This window comes from Falco biarmicus, chromosome Z (genome assembly GCF_023638135.1).
Source record: "Falco biarmicus isolate bFalBia1 chromosome Z, bFalBia1.pri, whole genome shotgun sequence".
NCBI lineage: Eukaryota > Metazoa > Chordata > Aves > Falconiformes > Falconidae > Falco > Falco biarmicus.
Window position 1 is genome coordinate 12,300,936 of NC_079311.1, and position 13,419 is coordinate 12,314,354.

The following is a 13,419-nucleotide window of genomic DNA, read 5'->3' on the forward strand; positions in this document are numbered from 1 at the left end:
ATCAGACTGAGCCAGTGACAGCCAGCTCCAAGAGACACCAGCTGCTGGCCAAAGCTGAACCCTCTGTGATAATATATTTGAGAAAGGGTTTAAAAAAAAGAAAAAAGTAAACAGAAGCAGCAGGGGGACAGGAAGGAGTATGAGAGCAACAGCCCTGCGGACACCCAGGTCAGTGCACAAAGGGAGGTGCTCCAGGCACCAGAGCAGATATCCACCTGCAGCCCATGGAGGACCCCACATCAAAGCAGGTGGATGTGTCCAAAGGAAGCTACAGCCCAGAGGATCCAGCTCCTGGCAGGACCTATGGACCCATGGGGCACCCACACTGGAACAGCCCATTCCCAAAGGGCCATACCCCACACTGGAGCAAGGGAAGAGTGTCAGGAGGGATGAGCAGCAGAGACAACATGTTATGAATGCACGGCAACCCCCATCCCCCCTTGCTGCTAATGTGTGGAGAAGTAGAAGAGCCAGAAATGTAACTAAGCCTGGGAAGAAGGGAGACACAGGGGAAGGTGTTTATAGATTTGTTATTTCTTATTATCCTACTCTGTTTAATTGCAATACATTAATTTCCCCAAGTTGAGTCTCTTTTGCCTGCAACTGTAATTGCTGTGTGATCTCCCCATCTTTATTTAGCCACAAGCTTTTCTGTAATTTTCTCCCCGTCCTGCTGAGGAGGGTAAGTGTGAAGAGGGGCTTGGTGGGCACCTGGCAGCTAGCCAAAGTCAACACATCAGTCAACCTCTCCCACCCCTCAGCAGGGGTAAGGGGTCAGCACTACAGAGTTAGTTTAGCAAGGATTTCACCAGCTTATTCCTCAAGCCTGTTCCTTGAGTGGCTTGAAGCTGCTTGTCAAAGCATAGCACAGAGCTGCTATGCCACCATTTGTTGGCACTGGTAAAACAACAGTTGTTTCATGGCCTTACTAGATCCAGCTAGTTTTGATGAATGAAGAGTAAAAATTTAAATGTTACAGTTATAAATACTCTAAATTGGAATCATTCAAGGGGAGAATCCAAGTCTAACTTCATTCAGGTTAAGGAAAGAATGGAAAACAGATGGTTAATGGGAATTGAAGTTAGGCTGACTGCTACAAGAGAATACATCGAAGAGATATACAGGTGGCTATGAGAATCCTTGCCCAAGTGCAGGACAGCAGTTTCAGAACATGTAGATGGAGTTAAGGAGTGTCACTGTTTCACTGCAATCTAATCACACACAGCTCCCTCATCCACTCACTGTGACTCCTTGGCCCTCCCCTTCATGATCATTAGTCCTCTCTCATTAAGCCTAGTTATTCTAACCATGTGTTCCAATTGCTGTACTCAAGGAAGTACTTCTCTTCCAGTTGGCCAGCCCACTATAAGAAAGCAAGCTATGTTACAGGCCTGCAGACAGAAGTATCTTGCTCTGCTGGTTTGACAGCAAAAGACAGATCCCAACCATTTCACAGCCAAATGAGACTGCAGTCATTACCTGAGGGGGGAACTTCTTCCTGAAGCCCTTACTCCCAAAGAAACCTTTGTATGTTATTTCTTCTCTGCTATGTACATCAAGTTGTTTCCAAACAATTATGTCCGTTGGTCATCTACCACCTCCCTCTTGCAGGCATCCTTCCAGGTTACTGGGTCAAAGCAGTCGTTTCTGTTCATGCAAGCAGCAGAGTTCAGCAAGAGTGACTCTGCTGCACTACTGTCTGGCATACTGCAATACTGATCTCAGTCCTTCACAGGAAAAACAAGCAAGCAAGAAAACCCAAAAAGCACACACACAGAGCCCTCCAGGGTTTTCCTTAATAACCTGGGCCACATGGCAGGGCATATAGCCCAAATTTTTAGCAAGGCTACTTGCACCCATTCCATTTCAGGCAGAGCACCTATTTACTATATCTAGGCTTTGTTAACTGCTGAAACCCCAAGTTCTTTCCTGTTGCAAGACTCGGGCCGGTTCCCATCCCAAAATGGTGTTCTCTCCCAGCAGAGGCACTGTTGCTGTAGGAACTAGGACTCCTTGCACTTCAACTAGGTATAATCATTAGGCTTTGCTTTGAATGACCTGTAACGACAACGACCACCTTCACACACTCGGGTTCTGGCATAACTACACATTTGAAGGTAATACACTTGGTAGTTCCTTTGAAGGGAAAGCTTACCTAACACACAGATCCTCCCTGTATGTTCCTCAAAGAGCCTAGCCTTAAAGAACATTTCCTTCCAAACAAGGCTATGCAAGTTATTTGCAGGCACGCTATACCTACATGCCAGCTCTCGGAACAGGAAGGTACTGCAGCACAGGATACCAGTCACTGCACTTGAAAGAACTGCTCTGCACCCCTGGTTTCAGCACAAGATCCTGTTAATCCAGCCTTTCTGATCTTTCCCAATCCTATCCTTAACGTATGGTCACTTGTCACCTGGATCTTTCCAGGCTACTGCAGAGTGGCATCTTATTAAGGGAGTAAACAAAGTGCGAAGTCAAACTCGACACCCAAGGAGCATTTCCCATTAACTGCATCTCTCCCTGCTGTAATCAGTAGCAACCTGGTCTGGCCTCACCTCAGGAGAAATACTGTATATTGCAACACATCTTACTAGCTTCATTATTTCTTAAAGATGAAACTGGATGTGTTAGAGCCTCCTACTTAACTTCACTTTCTTGCTCCCAGCTACTACCCAGACAGAATAAGTAGGCCACCCAGAAACTGCTTTTAAAAGCAATGCTTATTGCAGGTGCTGTAATGTTAATGGTGCATTCTTGCTCCAGCTTCATTTTATTCTCTCCCCATGAACCTGTCCACAGTACCACTTGGGGTTGTGGTTTCTCACCTGTGTGAACAGTCCTTTAAACATCCTGCTGCACTCCCAGTCAAACAGCTAGAGCTACGCAGAAAACATTTTGCATGTCCTTCTCATTGCATGATTACAAACAAATCAGAGCTTACATCCAAGATCCTTGATGGCTCATCCTCAGCTAAAGGGTGTGGTCACTTCTTGGACAAGAAAAATCTTGTTTCCAATGCAGAACATGCATAGCAAGCTGGCAAAGGCCCCCAATCCTCAAGAGCCAGGAGATTCATGCATGCTGGTGAAATGAGTGTTAGGCTGAGTCATACATGAACTCCCTACCACAGAGACAAGAGGTTTGTTCATTCCACGTCGTCTGCCTATGTAGCAGGAAGTCTTGCTTCTTCATCAGTGATACTCAAGGAGAAGCGCAGCTCACCTTCGCCACAACCACAGCACTAGGCATAGCTGCTAGCTACAGCCCTGCTTCCTTATTTACAGAGTTCTTATCCCAGGTAAGACCCAAGCCAGCAAGAAAGCCACTTTGATATGGTGGAAAAACAATGCAGTTCTCAGCAACACCAGAAAGAGCAGCTGAATGGCACAGGGGCTGGCAGGTTAGCATTAGACAACCTTATGCAGGTGTTGGGGACTGCAGAATCCAGTTTACTGTCCAGCATGTGGAAGTCAGTATGTTCTCAGAATGCAATAGTGCAGTCAAATTAAAATGACAAGAACGCATAAATTGAAGTACCTTGGGCTTAAGACACTATGTGTTCTGCCTCTTCAGTCACACGTTCCAGACTACTGCCTAGGAACAGAGCAGCCCAACTCAAGAGACTAAATGTATTTTGCTACTAATAGAACCAGAAGGCATACCAGTGGCGAGGCAACACTGGAAGGGTAAAAGGGCATCAGCTCCAAGTCCTACCTTACAATTCCATGGTAGGATTGGTATTATGTTCTGTTAAGCCAAGCCTTAGCTTTGAAATCTAAAATGAAGCCTGACAAATTTTGAAAGAATCTTTAGTTAAGAAGAGGTAACAAAAGAAAGAACTTATCCCACCCTGTGACTACCCACTTTTCAACAACTAAACTCCCCTTTCTGTATCTGCAAGCCAGACTGCCACTCTTCAGATTATAGCCTGGTCACCACCACCTGAGGAGTCAAAGGGCAGCAGACTTCTCCTAAAGCATCTGTCATTGCTATCCCAGGGAACACAATTTTCCACCCACAGCAATAACACACCAACAGATCAGGTTGCATTTGACAAGCCTTTGTATCTAGTCAGTATGCCTTTAACACAGCAAAACCTGACACCTTGGTGACATCACAACATTCCTCACATTTTCATTCAAACACAGGGTAATATCCAAAAGTGAAGAACTTACACTTTATTGTACTCATTTACATAGATCAAGAGGATAGTTTCCACCACTTAACCTAGCTACCTTGTTTAGATCTTTTAAGTAGAAAAGTCACAGGCCAAAGCAATCATGCTTCAATGTCTCCACAGCTGTAGATTAGACTAGATTTTTAATGGTGTCTTCCAGCTTTTCTTTATTGGCCCCAGAGAACTCCTGCACCTGTAAAGAAATTGATTTTTAGAACTGTTGCATTCTGCATTCAGTGCTTCATAACATTAGTTGCATAGTATCCAAACACATACATCTGTTCAACCCTGCTACAACTAAAATTTTTTCACTCCCAGAACAGGAAGCATTTTGTAGATTTTCACCTGTTCATCTCCCACTCAACCCTTACAGAAACTGGGACAGCAGGCTATCAAGAATCACTTCCAAACTACCACCGCTGGAGCCTTCTACATGTAAAAGGGACAACTGATCCTGAACCAATGCTGTGTAAGACTCAAATACAGGCTTGAAGACACTCTGGAAGTCAACGCACAGCAGAGGTAGCTCACAGTTACTTTTGAGTTGCATAGGTCCCCTACCAATCAAGTTCTGGAAGGATTGCTCCAAATCACCTGTCCCTGAGCCTGGCTTCTCCTGTGAGAACTATTCTTGTTGCAGCTTACAGAGCAGAAAGAGAAAGACAACATTAATGTTTCAATAACATCAGCTCCAGCACCTACAGTGCTGGACTACACTATGGGCCATGAAATTGCTTGCTTGATAGTCATGTGTCCACAGAACTGCCAAGGTCACTCAAAACAAAAAGCCACACAACAGGGTTAGGCATATCACCTTCACACTGTCACACCATAACCTTAATTCTTTCCAATTACATTATGAAGCTGTGGAAGCTGACCCTGCAAAAGCTGTCAATGGTTCACTATTAATCAAGATTCGGTCTCATATTAAACTGAACTTAAAGTCACCCAGCATCTGACACTCAAGGCACAATTCCATTGCCTGCAGCCATGAAACTTCCATTCAGGCATTGTTTCATGTTATAAAAGCCTACCTTCAGCCTTCTCAGCAAACTCAAAAGCCTGAGAGAACACATTTTATCAATTCTTAGCAATTCAGCAATTCTTTAGTTCAGGCAGAAAGCAATTCACAACTACTCTGCACAGGCAGGCTGCACAGTATGCTGCCAGAGCATGGTCTGCATGCCATCTCATTGACCTCTTGGCAGAGCAGGCACAATGTCTGTTGAATCCTCTGACAGGTACAGGACCACCACTTCACAGGTTATGCAGCCTCTGTGTAAAAGCATCCAAGCAGCTGTTGCAGCCATGTGTATATACAACCATGTTAGAGACTTCTGTTTGGGTGAGATTCCATAGGCACATACAGTCATGTCTCTGCTTGAATGTGAGCTGCATCCAGACAACAAATACTAAACAAGATCAGCAAAAAGCAGGGTGCTAGGCAGACATCTAACCCCACTAACCTCACAAAGCTCTGCCTGTAAGACTGACCTGTAACACTAATTCAGTTCACCACCTGTGAACAACAACTTCATCAGTTAACTGCTGGTCCACATTACATTTGCTGCAGCACCAAGATGAACTCACTCTCAGGAGTGTCTTAATGCCAGGGGTGCCCCAGATAAGTTATCAACAGAAAGCAGGCTACACGTTCCCAGTCTTCAAGTGTTTAGCTTGCCTGCTCCAGCTCCAAAAGAGCAGAGCCTACCTTCTTCCCACTCTTGTAGAACTGGAACGTCGGCATGCACTTCACATCACAGTGTGCAGCAACATCCTGGAAGAGACAGAAAACAGTCTTCAGCTGTGCATGTCTGAAGGATGCTGCATTTGGAACTCACTAAGTTGCCTTTTGTTTAGGTGATAGGGCAAAGCTGATCCTGCTCAAATTGAAGCAAGAGCACTTCTGGTAGTCCAGCACTAGCAAGAACAGCTTGACTTCTGAATCAAAACAGACAGGACTCTTTGTAAGGCTCAGAGCCCTATGGCAACTCTTGTGTTTCAACCTGACATTGCTCAAGTACCTATGTGACGCTGCTGAACTGCTGTACAGCAGACATTTTATTGCACTTAATGCAAGACATGAAAGGGGAAACAGTGCCGAGAGCAGTGGAGAGACCAGACTAACCAGCAGACAGTTGCGAGCCACTAGTTTTAGGGAAGACTGCATCAAAGCAGCTTAAGGCCTTAGACTAACACTTCCTCCCAAAGCAGAGGGTCAGTTTTCCCAAATTATCTAACACATGCCATAAGGCTTCAAGTGCGCAAATAACCAAGACAGCTTGTTCTATGCAGGTGTCCCCTAGAAAAAATAATTCATTCCAGTGTAAGTGCTAAACCCCTCTGCTTCTCAAAGCTGAAGTAATATCTCATTTTGTTTCAGTATGTGCAAGGACATTAAAAAAAATATACATTGTCACTTGTGTGAAACTCATTAGCTGCCCTCTCTCAGCATCCCCCTGGACCATACCTGGGCATCGTCCACATCAATTTCAATGAACACCACATCACTATACTTGTCAGACAAACTCTAGAATAAAACAAGAAACTATGCAGTTAGTGTTCCAGGAAAGCTTTCTTTTAAAAGACACATTCATATAAGTTATAAAGCTGGTGCTGCTTACCCACTGTGAAACTTGCCTGCTTAAAGCAGCTGTTTTACTGACCACTGCAAAATATTTTTTTTTGTTCAGTACCTGGAAGTCTCTTCAAACTTGTTCAAACATACTCCCCACAGAGAAGACTTAAATATCCAAAGACATAGGTAAAAGGTCTTGTCTTACAGCCTTCAGCTGATCACCAAACAATGCTACAGCCTCTCTCATATTTTACTAGATTATATTGCCACCTAAACACAGCTAGAGTGATTACAGTAACTGTGTACAGAAGGATAAACATTGTTTCCATTCTATATCCCACCCCTTAAGGCAATGCAACTGTTACGTCCCTATAGACCTGAGATACATGTAAGCATTAGGACAGTAGAAGTTAAACCACCTTGGAGCTCCAAGCTATATTAAAGGCTAGTATATCAAACTTGACAGTTTCAAAGTAGGTACTTCTGTGACTTCTCCCTTTTCCAGAAAATGCTGGCAATCACATGTGGCAAAAAGAAGTTTCCTCCATGTTACTGTCAAGCAGCACAAAAAAATGTTTCTATGCACTCCAATACAGTTACCAATAAAAACAGAAAGGCTACTTACATGGAAAAAGGGCTTGATCATTTTGCATGGTCCACACCATGTGGCTGAGAAATCAACTACTATAAGCTTGTCACCAGCAGATTTCAGCTCTTCCTCAAACTGAACCTATAAGAAAAAGAACATATTGATGCTTTTCCCCCTCCTTTCCAAAATGGTTTAGACTAATCACAAAGCTAGCTTGCTCTCAGCCTTGACACTAACCATTTTGGTAGCTCTCTTTAAACACTTTGCTTAACTGGGGTATTTGTACCGTCATGCAAGTGCTTCAGTATGAACTGTTTTCATCAGTGCTAGATCAGCCAGTGTATTATGACTCTTAAGTTAGGAAAGACCACAATGCTCTGTCACCGCAACTCAATGAATTGTGGAAACAAACTAGAAATGAATCTAGCCTACAATATTCAACTCTGCCAACTGTTTTAGTGTTACCCCCTGAATGTGATCCTTATGGTTTTCAATAATCCATTTTCTCATTTCTCGCTTAGCAGGAAGACTGCCATTTTCTTCTGGGACAGACCTTCCTCTGTAGGATTTGAAAAGGACACAAACCTTTGTAACACTCCCCCATTTTGATGCTTTTTCCAATCAAAATGATGTTGTATTGTTTACTCTGCAGCATGTTTCCTAAAGCAACCTCACAGGATAGTTATTTTACTTATTTTGCCAAGTGAACCCACATGGAACATCACCAGCCAAAGCAATGCTACACATCTAACACCCAATATTTATTTAGAGCTTTGAGTCTATCTGTTGCACTTTGTCACACCAATCTTTTTTACACAATGTTCTTTGTAATTTAGAGGTCCTTACATGCCATCAACCATGTTTTCTGGTCCAACAGTGAATGTTTTAGCAGAACTGAAAGACAATAAAAGCAATAAATACTTGCAAGCTAGCAAAAGACAAGTTTCTTGGGCAGAAGCAGAAAATGCTAATCAGCTACTTCCTGACAGTGTCTTTTCCAAAGCAAGTACAAGCTACTTCAACATTCAACTTTGTCCTCATGGCAATGCAAGCTTCAGGGAAGCTGTAAATACAAACTTCATTTCAGATTATGCATATTAAAAGTAGCTGCTTTACTCCTCCCAGCTTCACAGACCAGAGCATTAGAAGCTAACTGAAAGCAACACGGTTACGGCCACATGTACACTGTCATTAGTTTTGTAGGGCAGGAGTTAACTAATGCCAGCTTCTGCAATATTTATATAGATATATACATATATAAGTATATATATAAACCTTTAAGTCTTTATAGCTTCCTGTAACTTCAAAACCACCAAGTCTCCCTGTTAGTAAGACATGTTCCCTCCCAATGTAGCTATCTTCAGAAGCTCAGCCTCCACATGATGAGCTCTTCCATGCTTGCACCTTGGATATTCACATAGACTACTCTGCTGTAAGATCAGTAGCTAACACTCCACATCAACTACTCTGTCTGAAAGAGATGGGAACAGTAAGTTTTCCTGTCTCCCCACATTCCCCCAACTCCTGTGCTGACACAGTATGCATTCCCGGGTCCCAGTCCCTGAAGTACCCCTTTTCCACTGAAGTTCCATGTCCCTGTACACAGCAACCCACATTAGATGCTCACACCACAAGTTCCTCAGTCAAGCCTCGCTCCTCCCCACCTTCACATCCTACAGCTTGTTTTCTGGTATAGCTGCTCACATGTCTGCTCTGTAACATCACCAGCTCTTTATCAATTCCACTTGCTGCACCTGCCAGTGAGACCATCCTCTTCTTACCCTAAAGTCTTCTGTGCAGCTGCATAATTACCATATTCTGCAAAAGAAAGTTCAGCCTTGGGATGTGTGTGTCATATGGCAAAACCCCTCAGGTTTGCTATTCCACAGAATGAGGAGTAAGTGGGAGGACATGATACCTACAGTTGTTTATGCATCATACATCACTGGAGACCTGGTCCTGACTACAATCAGGTGCTACCTTGCAAGTCATCTCTAGTATCAGCTAAAATTTCTGTGGGAGATTGAGAAGAAATAGAGGGTCCAAAGGTGCTTACTATTGCAAGTTAAGAAATACTGAACCAGGGGGCAAGTCCTGAAAGTTTTCCCAGATAACTTAATTTCCCTGGAGTAACGAAGACAGTAGTGGAGGCAAAACAAGCTACTTGACCTGTCCGATCAACTTCCATAGTTGACTTGGGTTAACTGTGAAGTGACATGTTTTCTTATAAAAACCAAACATCTTTCTTAACAGAAGGGGAACCTCCCACCGCAAGACCATTTGGCCACACTATTAGAAGATCTTACAGCTTTGTTAACCAGTATTTTCTTCAGGTAGCACCTTACTGGGGAACACTTCTTACCAGTTAGCTGGTTGGGTTTTTTAAGATTTAACTACAACCCCTCTGAGCATAGACATTTTGCTTGTATTGTCCTCCAACAGAAAAATGCACACCGAATGCAACAAACACATTGGTAGCGGGCCTCTGTTTCCAAGGGCCAAGTAAGAGAAAAGGCTCTAGTAATGAAAGATGTCTACGGCTCTCAGCAACAAGTAAAATGGCTTTAATCAAATCTGCCAGATGGTGTGGACCTTAGTTGTAAACATGATTTCCAACACATATCAAGTCACCCTTGAACCTTTGATTAACCCAATCAGGTGATTTCTAATCATTACTACATAATTTAGTAGTCTGAGAGTTTTTAAATACAGAAGCCAGCATAAACAGACTGCAGGTCTAACTGCCTGAACTCTCTAGCAGACACCACTTCTAAAACTATCACCTGCATCCCAAGTTGCAATTTTACAATATTTGCTTTGACTCAAATAACAGAGGCAGCTAGTGTGAAGAGGAAAACTTTGGCAACACTAGCTTTTTAATAGCTCATATACCCCATTAACTTCTGCTATAAAAGGCATTATGTCCCATACTCAAACCCTGTTACAAGTTACATGAGTCACCCATCTCAAGACCACAAACTTAAACCAGCTCAAGTATTGCTCCTTCTGTCTACCAGCAGGGACTTGAGAGGGACCAGTAAAGCACCCTGAAAGCAGCCACTCTTCAGAAGCTAGTCAAGTTTCTGAACAGGTGTGTTAGGAAATGGGCCACATTTAGCTAGCAGCCATGTTCACACTGCCCTACAGTTGTCACTCACAGAATCTTCTGCAGGTAGTGGAGGAAGAGGTCTTCCTCTTTCTATCAGATAAGAATACAAACCCACTTTACTGAAAACCAGAACTAATCCAGAAATCCCAGTTGCACTGTACTTGAATACTCTGGATGTTGCTGATGTTAAAATCTTGTTGTCAGCATGATTGTTGTCTCTCCATGGATGAGCAACAAAACCATGCTTTAACCGTGGCAGACTATTAATCAGTGCTCATAGCTGGGAGGACAGTGGAAGTCTGACCACGTAAGTTAGAGCAGGCTTTTCCTCCAAAGCCAGGTTTATTGACTCTCCATTTTTAAGCTGTTCCAGCCTATATCACAAATCTCACACCTTAACTCCAAAAGTTCACCCCTTCTGTCACTCCATAAGAGAAAGGGGAAAAGGAAGAGATGCAGACTGGAATAAGAATTTCAGGTGAACTCACACACTGTGCCATCTCCAGGACCTGAATGATAAGGCAAAAATTTTGTTCATCTTAACTTTAAGGAGCTCTCTGTATTCACAGGTATTTAAGCTGCGGTCGTAAGAATTAGTATACTCGTGCATCTGATGTTAACACCATAGCAGTCTAACAGGGGAAGTCTGCCATGCTTTTTCACTTACACAGCAGACTGCAGAAGAGCATAGCCTAGAAGACAGAGTTGGATGCCACAGAGCATTACTTACAAACCCCTCACAATCAGATTAATCTGGCAGTTCAAGGGAATTTCAAGTTCAAAACTTAAAAGACTAACTTTACAGCTAACAAGTACTCTATTGTTGTCTACAACTGCATCAGCCGCTGTGCACAAGACCACGCACTATTTCATCACCAGCAGCGTATTCTCCATGTGTTGGCTTAAGTTTTATTACTACTCTGTATCTCAAAGCCACAGATGTGTTTGTATTCATAGAGCCATCCAAACAATGAGGTGCTGCAATAGTGTACTGAGCAAGTCAGCACATAACGAGGGAAATGCTTCTTATGCCAGCAACTCTGGTTATTTAAGTACAGGAATAGGCTCTAGTAATTCCTTTCAAGTCAGCAAAGCTGTATTCATGTTTTCCATGAATGTCTATCCAGAAACACACCACAACTTAGGCCAATCTCTGCTAAGAAAATTGCCTAACCCCCTTCACACTCAGAGCACCTAAGGCAAGCTGGGACTTCCACACGAGGGTACCGCGGTGCAGTGTTACCAGCCTGAGAAACAAACCATGACATTTTCTTACGATTTTAAGTGGAGACGAGCAACAATGTGTCGTGCTATGCAGTCACATCATCTCCCTGCTCATTCCGGCTATCTGAAGCGTTAGGCCGTACAGTTATTTGTTCCCTCCCTCCGGTCTAGGCGACTCCTCCGTTCCGTTTCCCCGTTCCCACCCGCAGCGGCCGGCGGGCTGCCGCCCGGGCAAGCCCGGGACACTGACGGCGACCCCCGCGGGGCTCCCACCCGCCCGCCTCCACCGGCCAAGCCCCACCGGGCTGCGCGGCGGCCCAAGGCGAGGCACCTGTTCGCCTGGGCCTCCCCAGCGGCCGGCCCAGCAGACCCGCCCCCTCCCCCGGCGCCGCGGAGGGAACGCTCCGCTCGCCGCCCGGCCCGGCCCGCTCCCTGGGCGGAAGGACGAGGCCGCGCCGCCCGGGGACAGCGGCCGCCACGCCCAAGGCGAGGGCAGAAGCGCGCTGCCCCCGCGGCCCCCCGGCGGAGGAGGCCGCCGGCAGGGCGGGGGTACGGCCGGTCCGCGCGGCGCCAGCGGCCGCCACGCGCCTAACGGACTCACCAGGCTGCCCACGGTCTTCACCATGGCGACGGCTCGGAGCTGGGGAGGAGGGTCGGCGGGGCGACGGCTCGGGGTCGGCGGCGAAACGGCAAGAAGGCGGCCGAGGCCCTTGTCCCTGCGCCGCTCTTGCTCTGCTCTGCTGCGCTCCGCTCGCGCTGCCCTCCTCCCCTTCCAGCCGCCTCAGCGCCCTCCCGCCACCGCCCCGGCGCCCCCCTTATATGCCCGCCGCCGCGCCGCGCCGCGCTGCGCATGCGCCTGCCGCGCCTTCCCCGCCCCATGGCGCGGCGCTCGAGTTCCCCCGGGCGCGGGCGACGCCGCGGCGCGCGCGGCAGGGGGGGTGGCGGGCGCGCGGGCTGCGCCGGGGCGCACGGTGGGGGCGGCGGGCCGGTGAGCGGCGGGGCGGGGCGGGGCGGGGCGGCCAGGCCGTGGCCGCAGGACCCTCCCCCCCCGCGCAGCTCCCGCCGCCCCGCCCCCCGCCCCCGCCCGGCCGGCCGAGCACGCGAGGAAGGCGCGCCTTGCGTCCCTGCCGGCAGCCGGGGGGAAGCAGCAGCGAGCCGCCTGTGGACGCCGGGAAAAGTGCTGTGTAACGGTGAGCAGGAAGTGTGTCGGAGGCGCCGTCCCCCGGGCTCGCACGGTTCCCCGCCTCCCCCTCCCCCTCCTCCTCCTCCTTCCCCGCCGCAGAGCCGGGCTCTGACGTGGCAGCCGGAGCGCGGGGCGCTGCCCACGGCGCCCAGGCAGCAGGGCTGTTGCAAAGCTAAAAGGCAGGGAAGGGCCAGGTTGGAGGAATACAGCGCGGGAGGGCCTTTGCCTTTTTTTTCCTTCCTTCCCCCCAGTCTACAAAAAACAAACAAACAAACAAAAAAAAACACCACAAAAAAAACCACAAAGCCCACCCCCACCCCCCACCCCCCAAAAAAAAACCCCAAACAACAAAAAGGCGCGGGATAGGGCAGGAGAGCAGCTCTGCCTCTCTGTGCTTTGCAGGCTTTGCAGCACAGCAGTGCTCGCCCACACGAGCGGTCCTTGCCGGGTGGCAAACCCTGAAGCCAGTGTAGATGACTAGAGACACCGTGACCATCTGGTGTGGCTCACCTCTCGCAGGAAGTCAGCCAGGATCAGAAACAGCCCTTAAGAAACA

At 46.9% G+C, this 13,419-nt stretch overlaps 1 protein-coding gene across 1 annotated transcript; it reads right to left on the reverse strand.

Annotated features, from left to right (window-relative positions):
• Window positions 1-4,166: 4,166 nt before the first annotated feature.
• LOC130142752 (thioredoxin) lies at window positions 4,167-12,462 on the reverse strand. The gene is made up of 5 exons (XM_056325106.1): window positions 12,282-12,462; window positions 7,384-7,488; window positions 6,651-6,710; window positions 5,892-5,957; window positions 4,167-4,373 (listed from the first exon to the last, which is right to left on the reverse strand). Exons 1-5 carry the CDS (start codon window positions 12,303-12,305, stop codon window positions 4,311-4,313), a joined length of 318 nt encoding a protein of 105 aa, XP_056181081.1. The 5' UTR covers window positions 12,306-12,462; the 3' UTR covers window positions 4,167-4,310.
• Between the last annotated feature and the right edge of the window lie 957 nt (window positions 12,463-13,419).

Coding starts and splice junctions, on each gene's coding strand:
- LOC130142752 (XM_056325106.1), bottom strand. CDS start 12,305: ATGGTGAAGACCGTGGGCAGCCTG. Junction 7,489..12,281: donor TGAAGACCGTGGGCAGCCTG/GTGAGTCCGTTA, acceptor TTTTTCTTATAG/GTTCAGTTTGAGGAAGAGCT. Junction 6,711..7,383: donor TGATCAAGCCCTTTTTCCAT/GTAAGTAGCCTT, acceptor GTTTTATTCTAG/AGTTTGTCTGACAAGTATAG.